This window comes from Mustela nigripes, chromosome 2 (assembly GCF_022355385.1).
Source record: "Mustela nigripes isolate SB6536 chromosome 2, MUSNIG.SB6536, whole genome shotgun sequence".
Taxonomy (NCBI): Eukaryota; Metazoa; Chordata; class Mammalia; order Carnivora; family Mustelidae; genus Mustela; species Mustela nigripes.
In genome coordinates, this window is record NC_081558.1 from 151962224 (window position 1) to 151977244 (window position 15021).

The 15021-nt window shown below is 45.6% G+C and overlaps 1 protein-coding gene across 2 annotated transcripts in view; it reads right to left on the reverse strand.

The window, feature by feature from the left end:
* Positions 1–1318, reverse strand: part of SLC25A36 (solute carrier family 25 member 36) — a 36828-nt gene extending 35510 nt beyond the window's left edge. The window contains exon 1 of one of the 2 annotated variants that reach the window (XM_059391863.1): positions 1060–1318. In XM_059391863.1, the coding sequence (XP_059247846.1) occupies positions 1060–1100 (41 nt within the window). In that variant the 5' untranslated portion in view covers positions 1101–1318. The remainder of the gene's footprint in view (positions 1–1059) is intronic. The other variant, XM_059391862.1, reaches the window with a different exon arrangement.
* Positions 1319–15021: the final 13703 nt, after the last annotated feature.

Sequence of the window (15021 nt, forward strand, 5' to 3'; positions counted from 1 at the left end):
TTAAGAGGATGCGACTTTACATGGTCATATAGACATAAAAGAGCCTCAGCATAATTCACCGCAGCCATTTTTTGATGACTGTGATCCTACAGATAAGCAACTCTTAGACTTAAAAATGCTAGGATTCCCCAAATAATCTGGAAGGAACAAACCTAAAAAAGAGACTCAACTGGCTCAACAAAGTATCTGTAGCCTTTAGGTTGGCAATGAGGGAGGCTTTAGGCTTAGTCGTAATCTCATACACACAGTAACTATCGCCAAAGCATTTGACCTCTCCCTAGCCCCGACTTTCTCCTTTAAGCAGACGAAGAACAGAGTGTGCACAAGAGGTCTGGTTTTCGAGAAAGAATCTGACCCCAAAGGCAATGCCGCTTTGCACGCATCTTGCAACCTGGAGAAGCTCGGGAAGAAAATTTTCCAAGAGCGAGGATCCTTCAGCTCCCGCGGTGAGCAGTGAAGTCTCCCCGCGGGTGCGGGGCGCCCTCCCCCCAATCCCAACCCAGGGCCCACCCGCGCAGCAAGGGCGGGGAAAACCCTGAGGTCCGAGGTGGGGCGTGAGCGACGTGAGGAGGCCTCGCAGCCCGCGAGGCAAGGCAGGAGGGAGGAGGCGGTCCCGGCGCCCATTTTGTCCTCGGCCTCCGCACCTCCGCCCCGTCCCTCAGGCCTAGAAACCTCCGCGAGGCCTGCACCACGCTCCTTCCCACGGCCCCGCATCCCGGACACGCGCTAGGCCGCGACCCGCGGCCCCAGTCCGCTCGGTCGTCCCCAGCCCCGCCCGCGGCTCCTCCAGGTTGCAGCTTCCGCCCCAGCCTTGCCGCGGCTCCGCGGCCCCCAAGGCTGATGTCCCGCCCCAGCTTCGTCCCTCATCTTCCCCTGCCCCGCCGGGCCTCAGCCTCCTCAGCACGCCCGGCTCAAGCCTCCTCCCCGCTCCCCGCCGAGCTTCGCCCTCTCCACCCAGCGGGCTGGAGCCCCCTCCCTCGTTCCTCTGGCCTGCGCATCAGACCTCGGCCTCAGCCCAGCACCCTCGGCCCCAGCCTGCACGCCTTGTCTGGACCGTACCCCCCGGCAAACAGATGCACAAGCGTGTCCCTCTGGGTCATTCTCTCTTCCGCATGTCCTCCGAGCGCTGAGGCGGGACGCAGATTCGGCCACCCGCGACGGCCGGCAGCTTCGGTCCCGGTCTGGAGCCGCACGGCGCCCCGGGGACTGCGAGGGGCAGGCTAGCGGAGACGCGGCTGCAGGAAGCAACGGCGCGGCCCTCCCCGCGGCGCTGCAGCCGCGCCGCCTCCTGCTCCAGCTGGGCGCCCGCGACCTGGGCGGGTGAGCGGCGCGGCGGCGGCGGCGGGGCGAGGCTGCGTGCGGGGGCTCTGATATTCCGGTGACCTCCGACATAAACAGAAGCGTCCATTGGCCTGCGCTCCGTGACGTCAGGCGGCTGGCACGCCGCTTTCACGTGATCGCCGAGGACTTTTTTTTTTTTTTTTTCAATGAAAGGGACCGTGAGGCAGGGCGGAGCGCGTGTCCTGGGGGTAGTAGGTCACTGCTTTACTGCATCTAATACCTGGCGGGGAGGCTGCACCGGTGCCACCTGGGCCGGGCCCGGCAAGCTGACGGGAGCCCCACGCCCCAGCCCAGACCACGTGAGAAACAGTCTGGACTCCCAAGTTCGCCAGCTTGCCCGGTCTCTGACCTTTTTTTTTTTTTTTTTTAAAAAAGATTATATTTTCTTGGGGCGCCTGAGTGGCTCAGTGGGTTAAACCTCTGTCTTCTGCTCAGGTCATGATCTCAGGGTCCTGGGATTGAGCCCCACATTGGGCTCTCTACTCAGCAGGGAGCCTGGTTCCCCCTCTCTCTCTGCCTGCCTCTCTGCCTACTTGTGATCTCTCTCTCTCTGTGTCGAATAAATAAATAAATAAATAAAATCTTTTTAAAAAATTATTTTTTCTTAAATGGCAATTCTGGGTTTACAACAAAATTGATTGGGAAGTACAGAAATTTTTGCATTCATCCCCCGTTTGATTCACTTTTTGAAAATTGGATTTATGGCATTTCTGCTTCCTAGTATCTATTCTAGGTAGTGCCTGGGAAAGACTTTTACAAGGGTAAAATATTTACAAACAGTGCTTGTAATAGAAAATTGTGGTCAGTAGGGAAGGGAGAAACAAATCATTGACGGTTCCTACTGTGCAATGTGCAGTAGTTGGAGTAATTCCTACTCCAGTGTGACAAGGAGTAAGACAGATCCATATGGAAAAAAGAAACTCTAAGGTATAGTGACAGGCAAATAGAATTTAAAAACTAACGTTTGTTTTAGAAAGAATGAAGAGAATTAAGATTTACTAGTTCTTCTAACCAGCGAATGTGTTATATATACTATATAAGTCAAAGACTCAGGGAAAGCAAATGTTTTATTCAGAACACAGTGACTAAAATATTTTTAATTTTGTTTTTGTAATTATTTTTCAGTTGCATGAAAGTACAGAAAATAATATAACACATAATCTGTACTCATTACATAATCTGTACTCACCCTGAACAAATGTTAATATTTTCCACCTACTTGTTGGGTAACTTCCATTCCACCTGGAAAGCCCTCACCACCCTTTCCCACCCATGAGGGATTATCCAGGGCCTCCCTTACTTTCCTTCCAGGGCCATGCTCTTCATGGAGTCCTCCTTGATTGCCTCAGCTCTCTGTGCTCTTCACGGACTCCTAAATTCCTACAGAATGTACAGACTGCATGTTGCCAGCAAATGCCACTGTTAATATTCAGCTGTAAAATGAGCATATGAGTACTCCACTTCCTAAGATAGTTGTGAGGACTAAATGCATTAAAATGCATCAACAGCAGTGCTGTATAAGTACTACTTATAAAAATTAGTAGTATTATTTTACTGTCTTGTAGTCTTAACAGAACTAGCCGCAGGGGGTGAGGGGGCTGGGGGGGAGTGGGTGAGTGCCTGGCTGTGTGAGTAGGTAGAGCACGAGACTCTTGGTTTCTGAGTGGGGAGTTTGAGCTCCAAGTTGGATGCAGAGATTACTTTAAAAAAAAAGAAAAAAGCTAAAGAAAAAATGGCAGCTGATATTTCTTCAATACTTACTAATATGCCAAGCTCCAATCTAAGCGTTTTACAACACTTTCTTATTAAATTCTCACAACTACCCTGTGGTAAGTAATATATATTATTGCTCAATTTTCCATAAAGAGCCTAAGGTGTAGAATAATTAAGTAACTTGCCCAAGATTAACCAGTTCATTCAGAAGAAGTTTGGATTTGAATCCAGGAGAATGTGTCTGATTTCAGAGCTTCAGTTGTTAGAATCATAACTGCCCATTAGAGGAGGGAAATTTTGGACAAAAAAACAAACAAAAAAACAATAAAGCCCCAGAAAAATAAAAATAAAAACTGCACTCAGCTGTACTACCCCAAAACCATTGTATTAGCATTTGGGGACCCCTTCTTTTTTAATAGCAGGGGTATCATTGGGGGTATCATTTACATGCCATCAGCCACCTAAAGTGCCTAATGTAGTGGTTTTTTGTAAATTCTCATAGGAGTACAATCATCACCAATATCTGATTCTAGAGCATTTTCCTCACCCAAAAAAAAACCCTACATTTGCTAGCAATCGCTTCCATTCTTCTCTCCCCGTCTTTTGCAACCACTAATCTACTTTCTCTCTTCCTGGATTTGCCTAATCTGGACTTTTCATATGAAAGGTTTCTGGTTTCTTTCACTAAGCATAACGTTTCCAAGGTCCATTCAGGCTGTAGCACATATCAGTGTTTCATTCCCTTTTACAACTGAACAATAATATTCCATTGTATGGATACACCCCATTCTGTTGATCTAGTCTCATCTGATGGCTCTTTGGATTGCTTCTTTTTTTTGGCTCTCATGAATAATGCTGCCACAAATGTGCCATTTGTGCATAAACACACATGTTTAATTCTCTTGGTAATATGCTTGGGAGTGGAATTGCTGGATCTTAGGAGAAATCTATGTTTAACCTTTTGAATACCTGCCAGACCCTTTCCCAAAGTGACTGCACCATTTTAGGTGTATTTCTTTTAAGACAATAGCTCTAGCTCCCTGTTTTTGACATAGTGAATGTCATAGTAATTACATTTAATGAAGCTTTTAAAACTGGTAAGGAGGGAGCCAGAATTCTTATGTGTAACAGTTATATCCCCAGTGAGCAATAACAGATCATTTGTGACCCTATCCTTTTGAACTTCCTTCAGATGCCATCTTGGAAGGAGACTCTGCCCCCTGCGTGGTCTGCCTGGTATGTCATGGGGACCGCCCACTGGCCTGTGGTTGCTGAGGTCATCATTCTTGTGGAGATCCAGGGTTGGGTTGGTTGTCACACTTGCTGAAGTTTCACGGCACTGCTATCCGCCTGCTCTTTTATAACCCTACTGCTGGCTAGAGCACATCCTTCAGGACTAACGCAAAGAGGTTTCTTGAGCTGCCAGGTGCTTTTCCAGGAGAAGGATGTTAAAGCAGGGTGAGTGGGGTCAGGCACACCTTCACCTACCACCCTTCCCTCTCCCACCCCTACTCCTGCCCAGGGGTCTTCTGGGAGTTGTAGGTTTTTTTTGTTTTGTTTTTTTAATCTAGAAAGAGAAACTAATGGGGAAAGGGTGGGCACAACCGGATCCTCATCTCAAAACAAACAAAAAGCTCACTGTGAAGTAGAGGGGACTGCTATTATCTGTCCTGGTTGGTACTGGCCTTGAATTTTATTTGCTAATGGGCTAAAGAAAAGCTTTTAGTAGCTATTTGTGGGGGAGTGGCGCATAGATGAAACACTGATGCCACCCTTCCCACACACTTCGATTTTATTAGTCTTGGAGGTGCAGAAAATTTGTATGAGTTTCAAGCTTTGGATTAACAACATTAGTTTTATTATTATTATTTCCAAAGTTTTATTTATTTAAGTAATATCTACACCTAATCTGGGGCTCATACTTGGGACCCCAAGATCTAGAGTCACCTGCTACTCCAACTGAGCCAGGCAGGCGCCCTGGCAACATTATTTTTAAAAGTTTGGATGGGGTGTGCGCCTGGGTGGCTCAGTGGGTTAAAGACTCTGCCTTCGGCTCAGGTCATGATCCCAGAGTCCTGGGATCGAGCCCTACATCGGGCTCTCTGCTGAGCAGAGAGCCTGCTTCCTTCTCTCTCTCTCTGTCTCTGCCTGCTTCTTTGCCTACTTATGATCTCCATCTGTCAAATAAATAAAATCTTTAAAAAAAAAAAAAAAAGGTTGAATTGGATTAGTTTACAACTCCAAGAGGCACGTGCTCTCCTAACTGAGCCAGTCAGAGACCCCAGGATTGTTGTTGCTAAATCTCTCTATCTTCTTAGCTATTTCAGTGGGGGGTGGGGGGTGGGGGTGGGGGGGGAGATTGTTTTACCTTCTCTTCACCAGGTGCCATTTTATTTATTTATTTTCCTGGTTTCCTTTTAATAAAAAGTAATAAATTCAAACAATACAGAGGTGTAGGAAATAGAAATTAAAATCCTCTACATTAAATCAAATCAAATCAAATCCTCAACCTCCCTTCCTAAATCCCACTCCTCAGAAGAGATCATTAGGAGGAACAGAGCAAGGGGGCTCCTGGGTACTCTGTGCATTATGTCAGGCCTCTCAGAGTTGATCTATACAGTCCTCATCCTGTGCCAGGCACTGTTACAGGCACATCACATGTATTTACATTAACCCTCTATAGAAACTAATGAGGTACATTCTGTGCATGAAGAAATGGAAATGCTGGGAGGTTAGAGGATTTGTCAAGGGGACTCAGCTAACAAGCGGCTGAGCTGTGATGAAAATCTAGATAATCTGACTCCAGAGTCTGTAAGCTCATCCTCTGTTTTGAACCATCTCAACTGTTTTTTGGTTGATGGAGAATATTAGCCATGGTTACTAGAAAAGCACAGAGGGTGGGGAGCTTTTGAAGGGTGGGGGACTTATGAAGCTGTGGTGCCCTGAGATTAAATGTGCTCTTACCTGTGAACCCCACTTAGAGTCAGGATAGCAGCTGCTCCCTAATGCAGGTTTGATCTCCCATTGAGGACCCCTTTCATCAGCCACCCTATGTATCACATTCAGGGATAAAAGGTTCTTCCAAGATACACAGGTGAAAGCAGAGCTAGGGCTGGGGATAGATAAGGAGGTTAGAGAAATGGATTTTATGCAGAACGAATCAACAGTTGGCTTGTAGGAAACACCATCCCTCAGGAGCTTGTCCTGGGAGGTTTAGGAAAAACAAACCCAAATCCAATTTTTCCTACCCTCCAGGACAGGGGATTAGAAAGGTGAAGAGAACTTGCCAAGAAATGTATAGATTTTGTTGAAAGATGGGTACACTTTCTCAGTTTTGTATAGCCAATGTCTGGGACTTCAATAATTTGTGGTAATACAAAAAAAGTGAGGAGTCTTATGCCAATGACCTCATCTTTCTTTGGGGAATGGAGAAGGCCCAAGTGGCAGATTCACTGGCCCTGACTGAAAAATTCTTGGCTGAGGGCCTGGGTGACTCAGTTGGTTAAATGTCTGACTCTTGGTTTTGGCTTAAGGCCCAAGTGGCCCAAGTGACTGAAAAATTCTTGGCTGAGGGCCTGGGTGGCTCAGTTGGTTAAATGCCTGACTCTTGGTTTTGGCTCAGGGTCATGATCTCAGGATCTTGGAATCAGCTCCACTGGGCTTGGAGCCTGCTTAAGACTCTCTCTCTCCTGCTCCCTCTGCCCTCTCCCCGCAAACCTTCCAGAAAAAAAAAATTTTTAATTAAAAAAAGAAAAGAAAAGAAAAATTCCTGTCTGACTCTTTAAGACTACATTTCTGGGGGAGTTTGCAACTGTAGTGAGATAGTGTATCTAGCCTTGGTTTGGGGACTGGGTCTAAGTGACATCATTTTGGACTTGTGGCTTTCTTGTTAATAATGGAAAAAACAAAATATGATATAGACATACAATGAAATATTTATTTAGTCTTTAAAAGGAGGAACATTTTTTTTTAAGATTTTATTTTTAAGTAATCTGTACACCAACATGGGCTCAAACTCACAAAAGTCAAAATCAAGAGTTACACACTCCACTGCCTGAGCCAGCCAGGTGCCCTAAAAGAAGGGAAATTCTGAAACATGCTACAACATGGATAGACCTTGAAGACATTAGGCTAAATGAAAAAAACATCATAAGAGGACAATGATTGTATGGTTCCACTTATATGAGAAACCTAGAATAGTCAAATTCATAGAGAAAAAAGTAAAATAGTGGTTACAAGAAGCTAGAAGAAGGGGGTTTGAAGAGTTAGTATTTAGTGGGTATGAAGTTTCAGTTTGGGATGATGGAAAAGTTTTAGAGATAGATGGTGTGATTGCTGTACAGCAATGTGATTGTACTTAAAGCCACTGAATGATACACTGAAAAATGGCTAAAAGGCAAATTTTATGTTCTGAATATTTTACCACAATAAAACAAATAATGCAAACAATGCACATGGTTTTTATAAATACATAGTGTTAGAGAAGTTATAATGAAAAACGCTAGGCTTCCGACCCCATTAGTTTTGCCTCTTCATTTTTGCTCCTAGAAGTAGCCACTTTCAACTTTTTACTTTTTCTTTAGTTGCATATTTCTCAATAATAGCCGTTCACGTTGTTTTTCTAGGTTGGTTAATTTTGAGCACTCTGGCTCCAACAGATGCAGCTTTAGCTCCTCTCCACTTCCGCCCTTCCCCCACCCCCTGTGTTTTCCCTGTTGCAGCTTCCACGCCCTATCAGTCCTTGAGTTAACTCAGTGATTATTTGTCTTATGATGACTGTGTCAGTTTTGTCCACCGCAAAGCCAAATGGTATAGAAGTTACTCTTGCACAACTTTTTACTCTTCTTGGAGTTAACAATGGTGCTTTTCTCCTCAATTTGTTTACTTTTCTAGACCTATCCTTAATTTTTTCCACATAGTACATCACCTCTATTGAAGGCCTAGAAATCTTATTTCTAAATGTTTAAATATCCGTCTTGAAACCCCATTTTTTTGCTCTCTCTGAACACCTCCCTCCTGGAATCTTTTGTCTTCCTGCCCCACCAGGAAATAGTCGCTTTCTTGGCTGCATAATTTTCATCCTGGGATTTATACAACCCCCCCTACCTGTATCCTGGATCTCAGGGGTTTTTTTTTTTTTTTTTGTCTGTCTTTATCTGCTATTTCATCTTGCTGAACATCTTACAACAGCTGCCAAAGAAAAGGTGTATAGGAAGTATTATTACGCATGCTTTTTCAAAATAAATATTTAATTAATTTATTTATTTGAGAGTGAGAGATCATGAGCAGGGGTGAGGGGTATGGAGAAACAGATGCCCCGCTAAGCAAGGACCCTGATGTGGGACTTGATGCCCTGAACCTGGGATCATGACCTGAGGGGAAGGCAGCTTAACCAACTGAGCCACTCCAGGCACCACTATGCATGCTTTATTTTATCTTCATATTTGATAATTTGGCTAAATATGGGATTTTGGCTTGGAAATAATTTCCCTCTTTTTTGGAGATTTTATTTTTAAGTAATGTTTACACACAACGTGGGGCTCGAACGCACAACCCCAAGATCAAGAGTCGCATGCTCTATTAACCAAGCCAGCCAAACATCCCCCTTCTGACTTTTATTTTTTTAAAGATTTTATTTATTTATTTGACAGAGTGAGAGAGATCACGAGTAGGCAGAGAGGCAGGCAGAGAGAGAAAGGAGGAAGCAGGCTCCCTGCTGAGCAGAGAGCCCAATGCGGGACTTGATCCCAGGACCCTGGGATCACGACCTGAGCCACCCAGGCGCCCCTCCCTTCTGACTTTTGAAGCCATTGCCCCATTACTTTCTAGCTTCCAGGGCTAATATTGGGAAACTTGACTCCATTTCTACTTCTGGTCTTTTATATATAACATGCTTTTTGCTCTTTTAACTCTTAGGGTCTTTCCTTCTCATCCCTAGTTCTGAGAAATTTCATGACAAAGTGCCATGGTGGTGATCACGTCCATGCACTCAGTGGGCTGGGCACTCAGTGGGCTGGGTACTCAGTGGGCCTTTTCAGTCTGGAGAGGAAAATACAGGATTTATCCTTAGAGAGTTCAGTGGTTTCACATGTGCTTGTTCGGTCTTCCGGTCCCCAGAGCCAAAACAGATATTCCCTATTACCTCTCCCCCACAGTACTTGTCAAGAAGTGAGCACTAGGTCACTACCCAGGGTCAGGGGCCAAAGGTTAAAAGGATAAACTTCTGGTTTGGCAGCAATGTCCTGAGAAGCAGCAGTTGACAAATGTTTGGTGGGAAGAAGAGTGATAACAGCTTTGTTTCACAACCTTTGAGTCTGGGGTGGGGAGAACTGATTCAGCAGATTTTCACCTTCACTAGCCCCTACTCCTGTCCAAATCCTCTCAGGTTGCCTAATAGTTGAGAGAACAGAAGGGAAATGGAGAACAGGACTGGGGAGTCTCATTGTACTGGGGTTGGGGTCAAAGATCAGTGCTGGAAGGGAAATCCACCCCCCCCCTTCGCTCCATAGTCAAAGTTACCTCAGAAAGGCCCTGAATCTTCCAGAAATACAGGATACCAAGAATTTTTTTTTTTTTTTTTTGTACTTATGACAGTCTGTTTCCCTCTGTCCTCAGTCCTTTCATGTCTTCTTCCAGGATGTCAGTGAGACCATCACTGTCCAGTTTCTTGGCCATAGATGAACAATTTGTTTTTCTTCTTGTCATTGATTGGAAACTACTTGAAGTTGCTTTCACCGCTTTTCCATAATTTTGGCTCTGTAAGACCTACTGTCAAACAAAAGGGAGTATCAAGAATCAGAAATCTTATTAAAAAACAGGCAAAGTGTATAAAGCTGTGGTTTTAAGATGCTTGATATCAAACAATGAAAGACAATAATTCCTGAGAGTTGAGAAACAAAGTCATCCATGTAATTGCCGCAGCTTGTTGCCTGGGAGAGGGTTCCTGGCTACACCATAGGAAGATGGAAACTGGGCCAAGCTGGCAGACTCCCTGGGTTGTGGACATACAACTGAGAATTCAGGGAGACCAAGGCAGCCAGAGTGTGGGGGACAGAGTACCAAGAACCCCAGAGGTTCCTCCTGAAGTTTCCAGCTGAGTACTAATCACATGAAGAAACCACCTGAGGGAGGCAACAATACCCCCATCCTAGGATGAGAGGGAACAGACGTGGCATTCTTGCAGGAATACTGCCTATTCTCATCAGCACCATGGAACACCTCACAGACCCCAGGGCGCTGGGGAGAGTACTTGGAAGGATCTTGCCTCAACTGGTGGGGAAGAATTAGCCCTAGATTAAACACTGTTCTGGTCCTGCATGATACATTTTAAAAGTGAGGTATGAAAGGACAAATGAAACTATTAAATGCGTTTTTTTTTTTAAATGATTTTATTTATTTGACAGAGAGATGCAGGTCTCAATCCCACAACCCTGAGATCATGACCTGAGCTGAAGGCGCTTAACAACTGAGTAATCCAGGTGCCCCCTAATAAGGCATTTCAATGCATCTCAGAACAAAGGCCAAAAATCTATATAGGAATTCAAAAACATACAGCATCCAACAAGGTAAAAGCTACAATGTCTGGGATCAATCAAAGATTACTAGGCATGCAAAGAAGTAGGAAAATATGCCCCCAAATGTGCTATTATAGGTTTGTTTTTTAATATATTTGTGGAGAATAGCATCTTTTGAAGGTAAACCGTGATAACGTAAAAATGAATATCATAAGCTCCAAAACACCCGCTAATTTAACAAAGACACAAGAATCTTGAAAGCAAAAAGGTGAGAAAAAAGATATACATGCTCACACTAGTAAAAGAAAGCAGGTGTGGCTATTTTATTAGCAAAGTGGATTTCTGCCCAAAGAATATTATCAGGGATAAAGAAGGTCATCTCATGATAATTAATAGCCAAGTCATCAAGAGGTCTAACGGTCCTAAATATTTATTTACCTAAAATAAAGCTACAAACCGCATATAGCAAAAACCTGTTAGAACTGCAAAGGAGAAGTAGGCGAAACCACAGAGTCAGGGACGTCAATACCCCTCTTTGAATAATTGATAGAACAAGCAGATAGACAATCCACAAGGATATGCAGTTTTGAACTTCGCTATCAACCAACTCTTCCTTTTTTATTTTTTAAAGATTTTATTTACTTATTTGACAGAGAGAGATTAGGCAGAGGCAGGTAGAGATGGGGGGGAAGCAGGCTCCCTGCTGAGCAGAGAGCCCGATGCGGGGCTCTTTCCCAGGACCCTGGGATCATGACCTGAGCCGAAGGCAGCGGCTTTAACCCACTGAGCCACCCAGGCACCCCTCAACCAACAATTCCTAATTGCCCAGATCACTCATATAGAACACTTCTCTCAATAACAGTGGAATATACATTCTTTCGAACATTTACCAGACCAGATTCTGGGTCAACAGAATACATCTGAGAAAAGTTTAAGAGGACTCAAGCAATGCAAATTATTCTCTCTGACAATAATGGAATTAACTTCAAATCATTAAAATAATTTTAGCTGACCTATGGGGTTGATTTAGGCTTGAGTGCCTCACCCGCACATTTGATTCCTATAAATTGTGGGCATCATTCTACTCTTCTACGGGCCAAGGAGAAGATGTGGAAACAGAATGTAGTGAGCTGCTAGATGTGTCTAAGCAGTAGGCAGATCGTTGAAGTGGTGCATTGGTGAAATTGTAGGTGTGGATTAGAAACAGTATACCATCCATTCTGGTCCAAGTAATGAAATGTGTATTACAGTTATGCAACTAACTTAGAGTCAAGTAATTTTTATCAATTAGGGACCCAACACATTGGTGGATATTTCACATCTATCATTCTGTTCTCACAACACAACCATGAGGTTGGGTTTACTTTTTTTTCCTCCTTATCAAGAGGGAGGAAGTAGAAAGAGATAGATTGGGGGAGGGGAGGATGAGAGAGAGAGAGGGAGAGAAAGGAGATGAAGAGGAGGAAGAAGAATGAGAAAGAGAGAAAGACATTGAGAGACTGAAGAGAAGTGTGGGCAGGGAGAGGAAAGCTCAGCTCCCTTTCCTGGCTCGTGGCAGTGAAGACCCTGTCTTTCTCTCCCTGCGCTCTCCCAGCCCTTCCTGTGGGCACAGGTCCCTCTGAACTGTGGCACTGCCCACACTCCCACAGTAGTACCGGCCTCCACAGATCACGCCGTGTCCACTCATCAAGCCCACACATTCCCTGAGTGGCAGGATTCCAGCCACATGCAGAAACCACGCTTCCTCATGTTGGTAACCATCTTGTATTTGTTTTGATAGTCTCTTTGACACTTGGCATCATGGACATACAATAAATATTTTCCATGTGCCTACCCTGTGCCAGGTGCTGTCCCAGTGGAACAATGAGACACTCTAGGTGCCAGCCCTGGCTGAGTTCATATTCTAGGCAAAATGCTGGTTAGCAAATAAAATAACTCTATCCTATGAAACTTTAACTATGAAGAAAAACAAATGATGGGAGAATGTAGTTTATTTTTTTAAAAGACTTTACTTACTAGAGAGAGAGAGAGAGAGAGAGAGAGAGTGCACAAGCAGGGAAAGCACCAGAGGGATAGGGAGAGGGAGAAGCAGGCTCCCCCGATGCACAGGTAGCCTGATGCAGGATTCGATCCCAGGACCCTGGGATTATGACCTGAAATGAAGGCAGATGCTTAACGACTGAGCCACCCAGGTGCCCAGGAAAATATAGTTTAGTCTGCACTCAGTTACAGACATACTCTCTGGGGACCTGACATTTGTGTTGGAAGCCAAGGGTGATAAGAAGGAATCATCTATGTGATGATGGGGTTTCTATTAGTTTCCTTAGTTTCCTATGGCTGCCATAACAAAAATAATACAGGCAGGGTCGCTCAAACAACAGAACTTTATTTTCTCACAATTGTGGAAGCTAGAACTCCAAGATTAAGGTATTGGCAGGTTTGGTTTCTTCTGAGGCCTCTCTCACTGGCTTACAAATGGCTTCCTTCCTATATAGGTGTTCCTTAGACTGTGTGCTTATGTTCTGGTCTCTCTTTTTTATTTTTTATTTTTTTTCCTTTTTTTTTTCTTTTAGAGACAGAAAAAGCGCGAGCGAGCACACACACAAGCAGGAGGAGGGGGTAGAGGGAGAGGGAGAAACAGACTCTTCACTGAGCAGGGAGCCAGACCTGGGGCTCGATCCCATGATCCTGAGATCATGACCTGAGCCGAATGCAAGAGCTTAACCAACTGAGCCATCCAGGTGCCCCAGTGTCCTAATCTCTTATAAAGACACGAGTCCTATTAGATTACAGCCTACCTATAGGACTGAATTTTACTTTAATCTCCTCTTTATTTTTTTTTTAAATTTTATTTATTTATTTGACAGAGAGAGATCACAGTTAGGCAGAGAGAGAGAGAGAGAGAGGGAAGCAGGCTCCCTGCTGAGCAGAGAGCCCGATGTGGGACTCGATCCCAGGACCCTGAGATCATGACCTGAGCCGAAGGCAGCGGCCTAACCCACTGAGCCACCCAGGCGCCCTAATCTCCTCTTTAAAGACCATATCTTCAAATAAATCACATTCTGAAGTCCTGGGAGTTAGGACTTCAACAGGTGCATTTTGCAAGGTCACAATTCAGCCCATAACAGAGGCGAAGTGCCTTTTTAGGAATAGCAAGTGCAAAGGCCCTGAGTGAGTTTAAGGGAAATGGAAGGCAGTAAGACAGGAGCAGAGTGAGCAAGGAAAGCCTGGTGGGACATGCAGCTGGATAGGTGGCCAGGGGCCAATCAGGGAGGCACTTTAGGTCACAGAGAGGTGCCCTCTCTTCTGTATTCAACCTCTGTCTCTGTCTCCTTCTCTATGTGTCTCTGTGTCTCAGAGGAGCAGGATCTGTGGACCCCAGGGGTGATGTGAGGAACCTCAGAAGCCTCTCTTGTCCCTGTTTCCCTCTGCTGTCCTGGTGCTTGGTTCCTTCCTAAGGCCTTCTGAGCACTGACTCTGGAACCTCTTCCAAATGGGGACCCTGGGGCTGCAATAAGGAGAGTCCTGACCTGGGTCCCCAGACCAGCAGTCCTGTGCTCTGCCATGTTCTTCATACACAGGTCCTCAGCCCCCCAAACCGCCATGCTGTCCTCTGCTCAGAAGGACCTCAAGGGAGTACAAAGCATTTACCCAGGACTGGGAGCACAGTGGCTTGGGGATGGAGATCTAAGGCCAGCAAACTCTTTTTTTTTTTTTTTAAAGATGTATTTATTTATTTGACAGACAGAAATCACAAGGAGGCAGAGAGGCAGAGGAGGAAGCAGGCTCCCCGCTGAGCAGAGAGCCCGATGCGGGGCTCGATCCCAGGACCCTGGGATCATGACCTGAGCTGAAGGTAAAGGCTTTAACCCACTGAGCCATCCAGGTGCCCCTCTACAGTCCTATTAACAGAAGAGTTATCTGAGGCCTTTTGTGCTATAGCCCTGTCCAGACTGGGGGGCATCTCTTCCTATTTCCAATAGCCCAGGGTGGTGATAGACATCAGACCCCAGACCCTGTCCTCTCCCAGTGCCCTGGCATCACCCCTGAGCTCCTTGGGGACCCCTTGACCATCAGCCTGGCCTGTCTCCCTTCCCCATGCTATGGATCTGGGTTCTTGCCAGGAGTCCTAATGCCCTTGCTCCATGGATCAGCTGTCTCTGACTTCTTTCTTCTTTCCCCTTATCACCCACCTTGCTCCCAGGGTGTCCACCCCTTCTGACCCCTAGCTGGGCAGGCAATGGTGTGTGTTGTGTGTGTGTGTGCAGGTGTGCATGCCTCTATCTGTCTGGGGATGCCCAGAGTCATGTACCCACGTGAAACAGGGTGGGTAGCTATCCCCGAGGATCTGAGGGCCTCTCACCCCCAAAGCAAACCTCATGGGAGGGTTGGGGCTGCTCCCCCCAAAACCAATCTCCCCTTTCCATGTAGCTGCCGGGCCCCTGGCAGACCA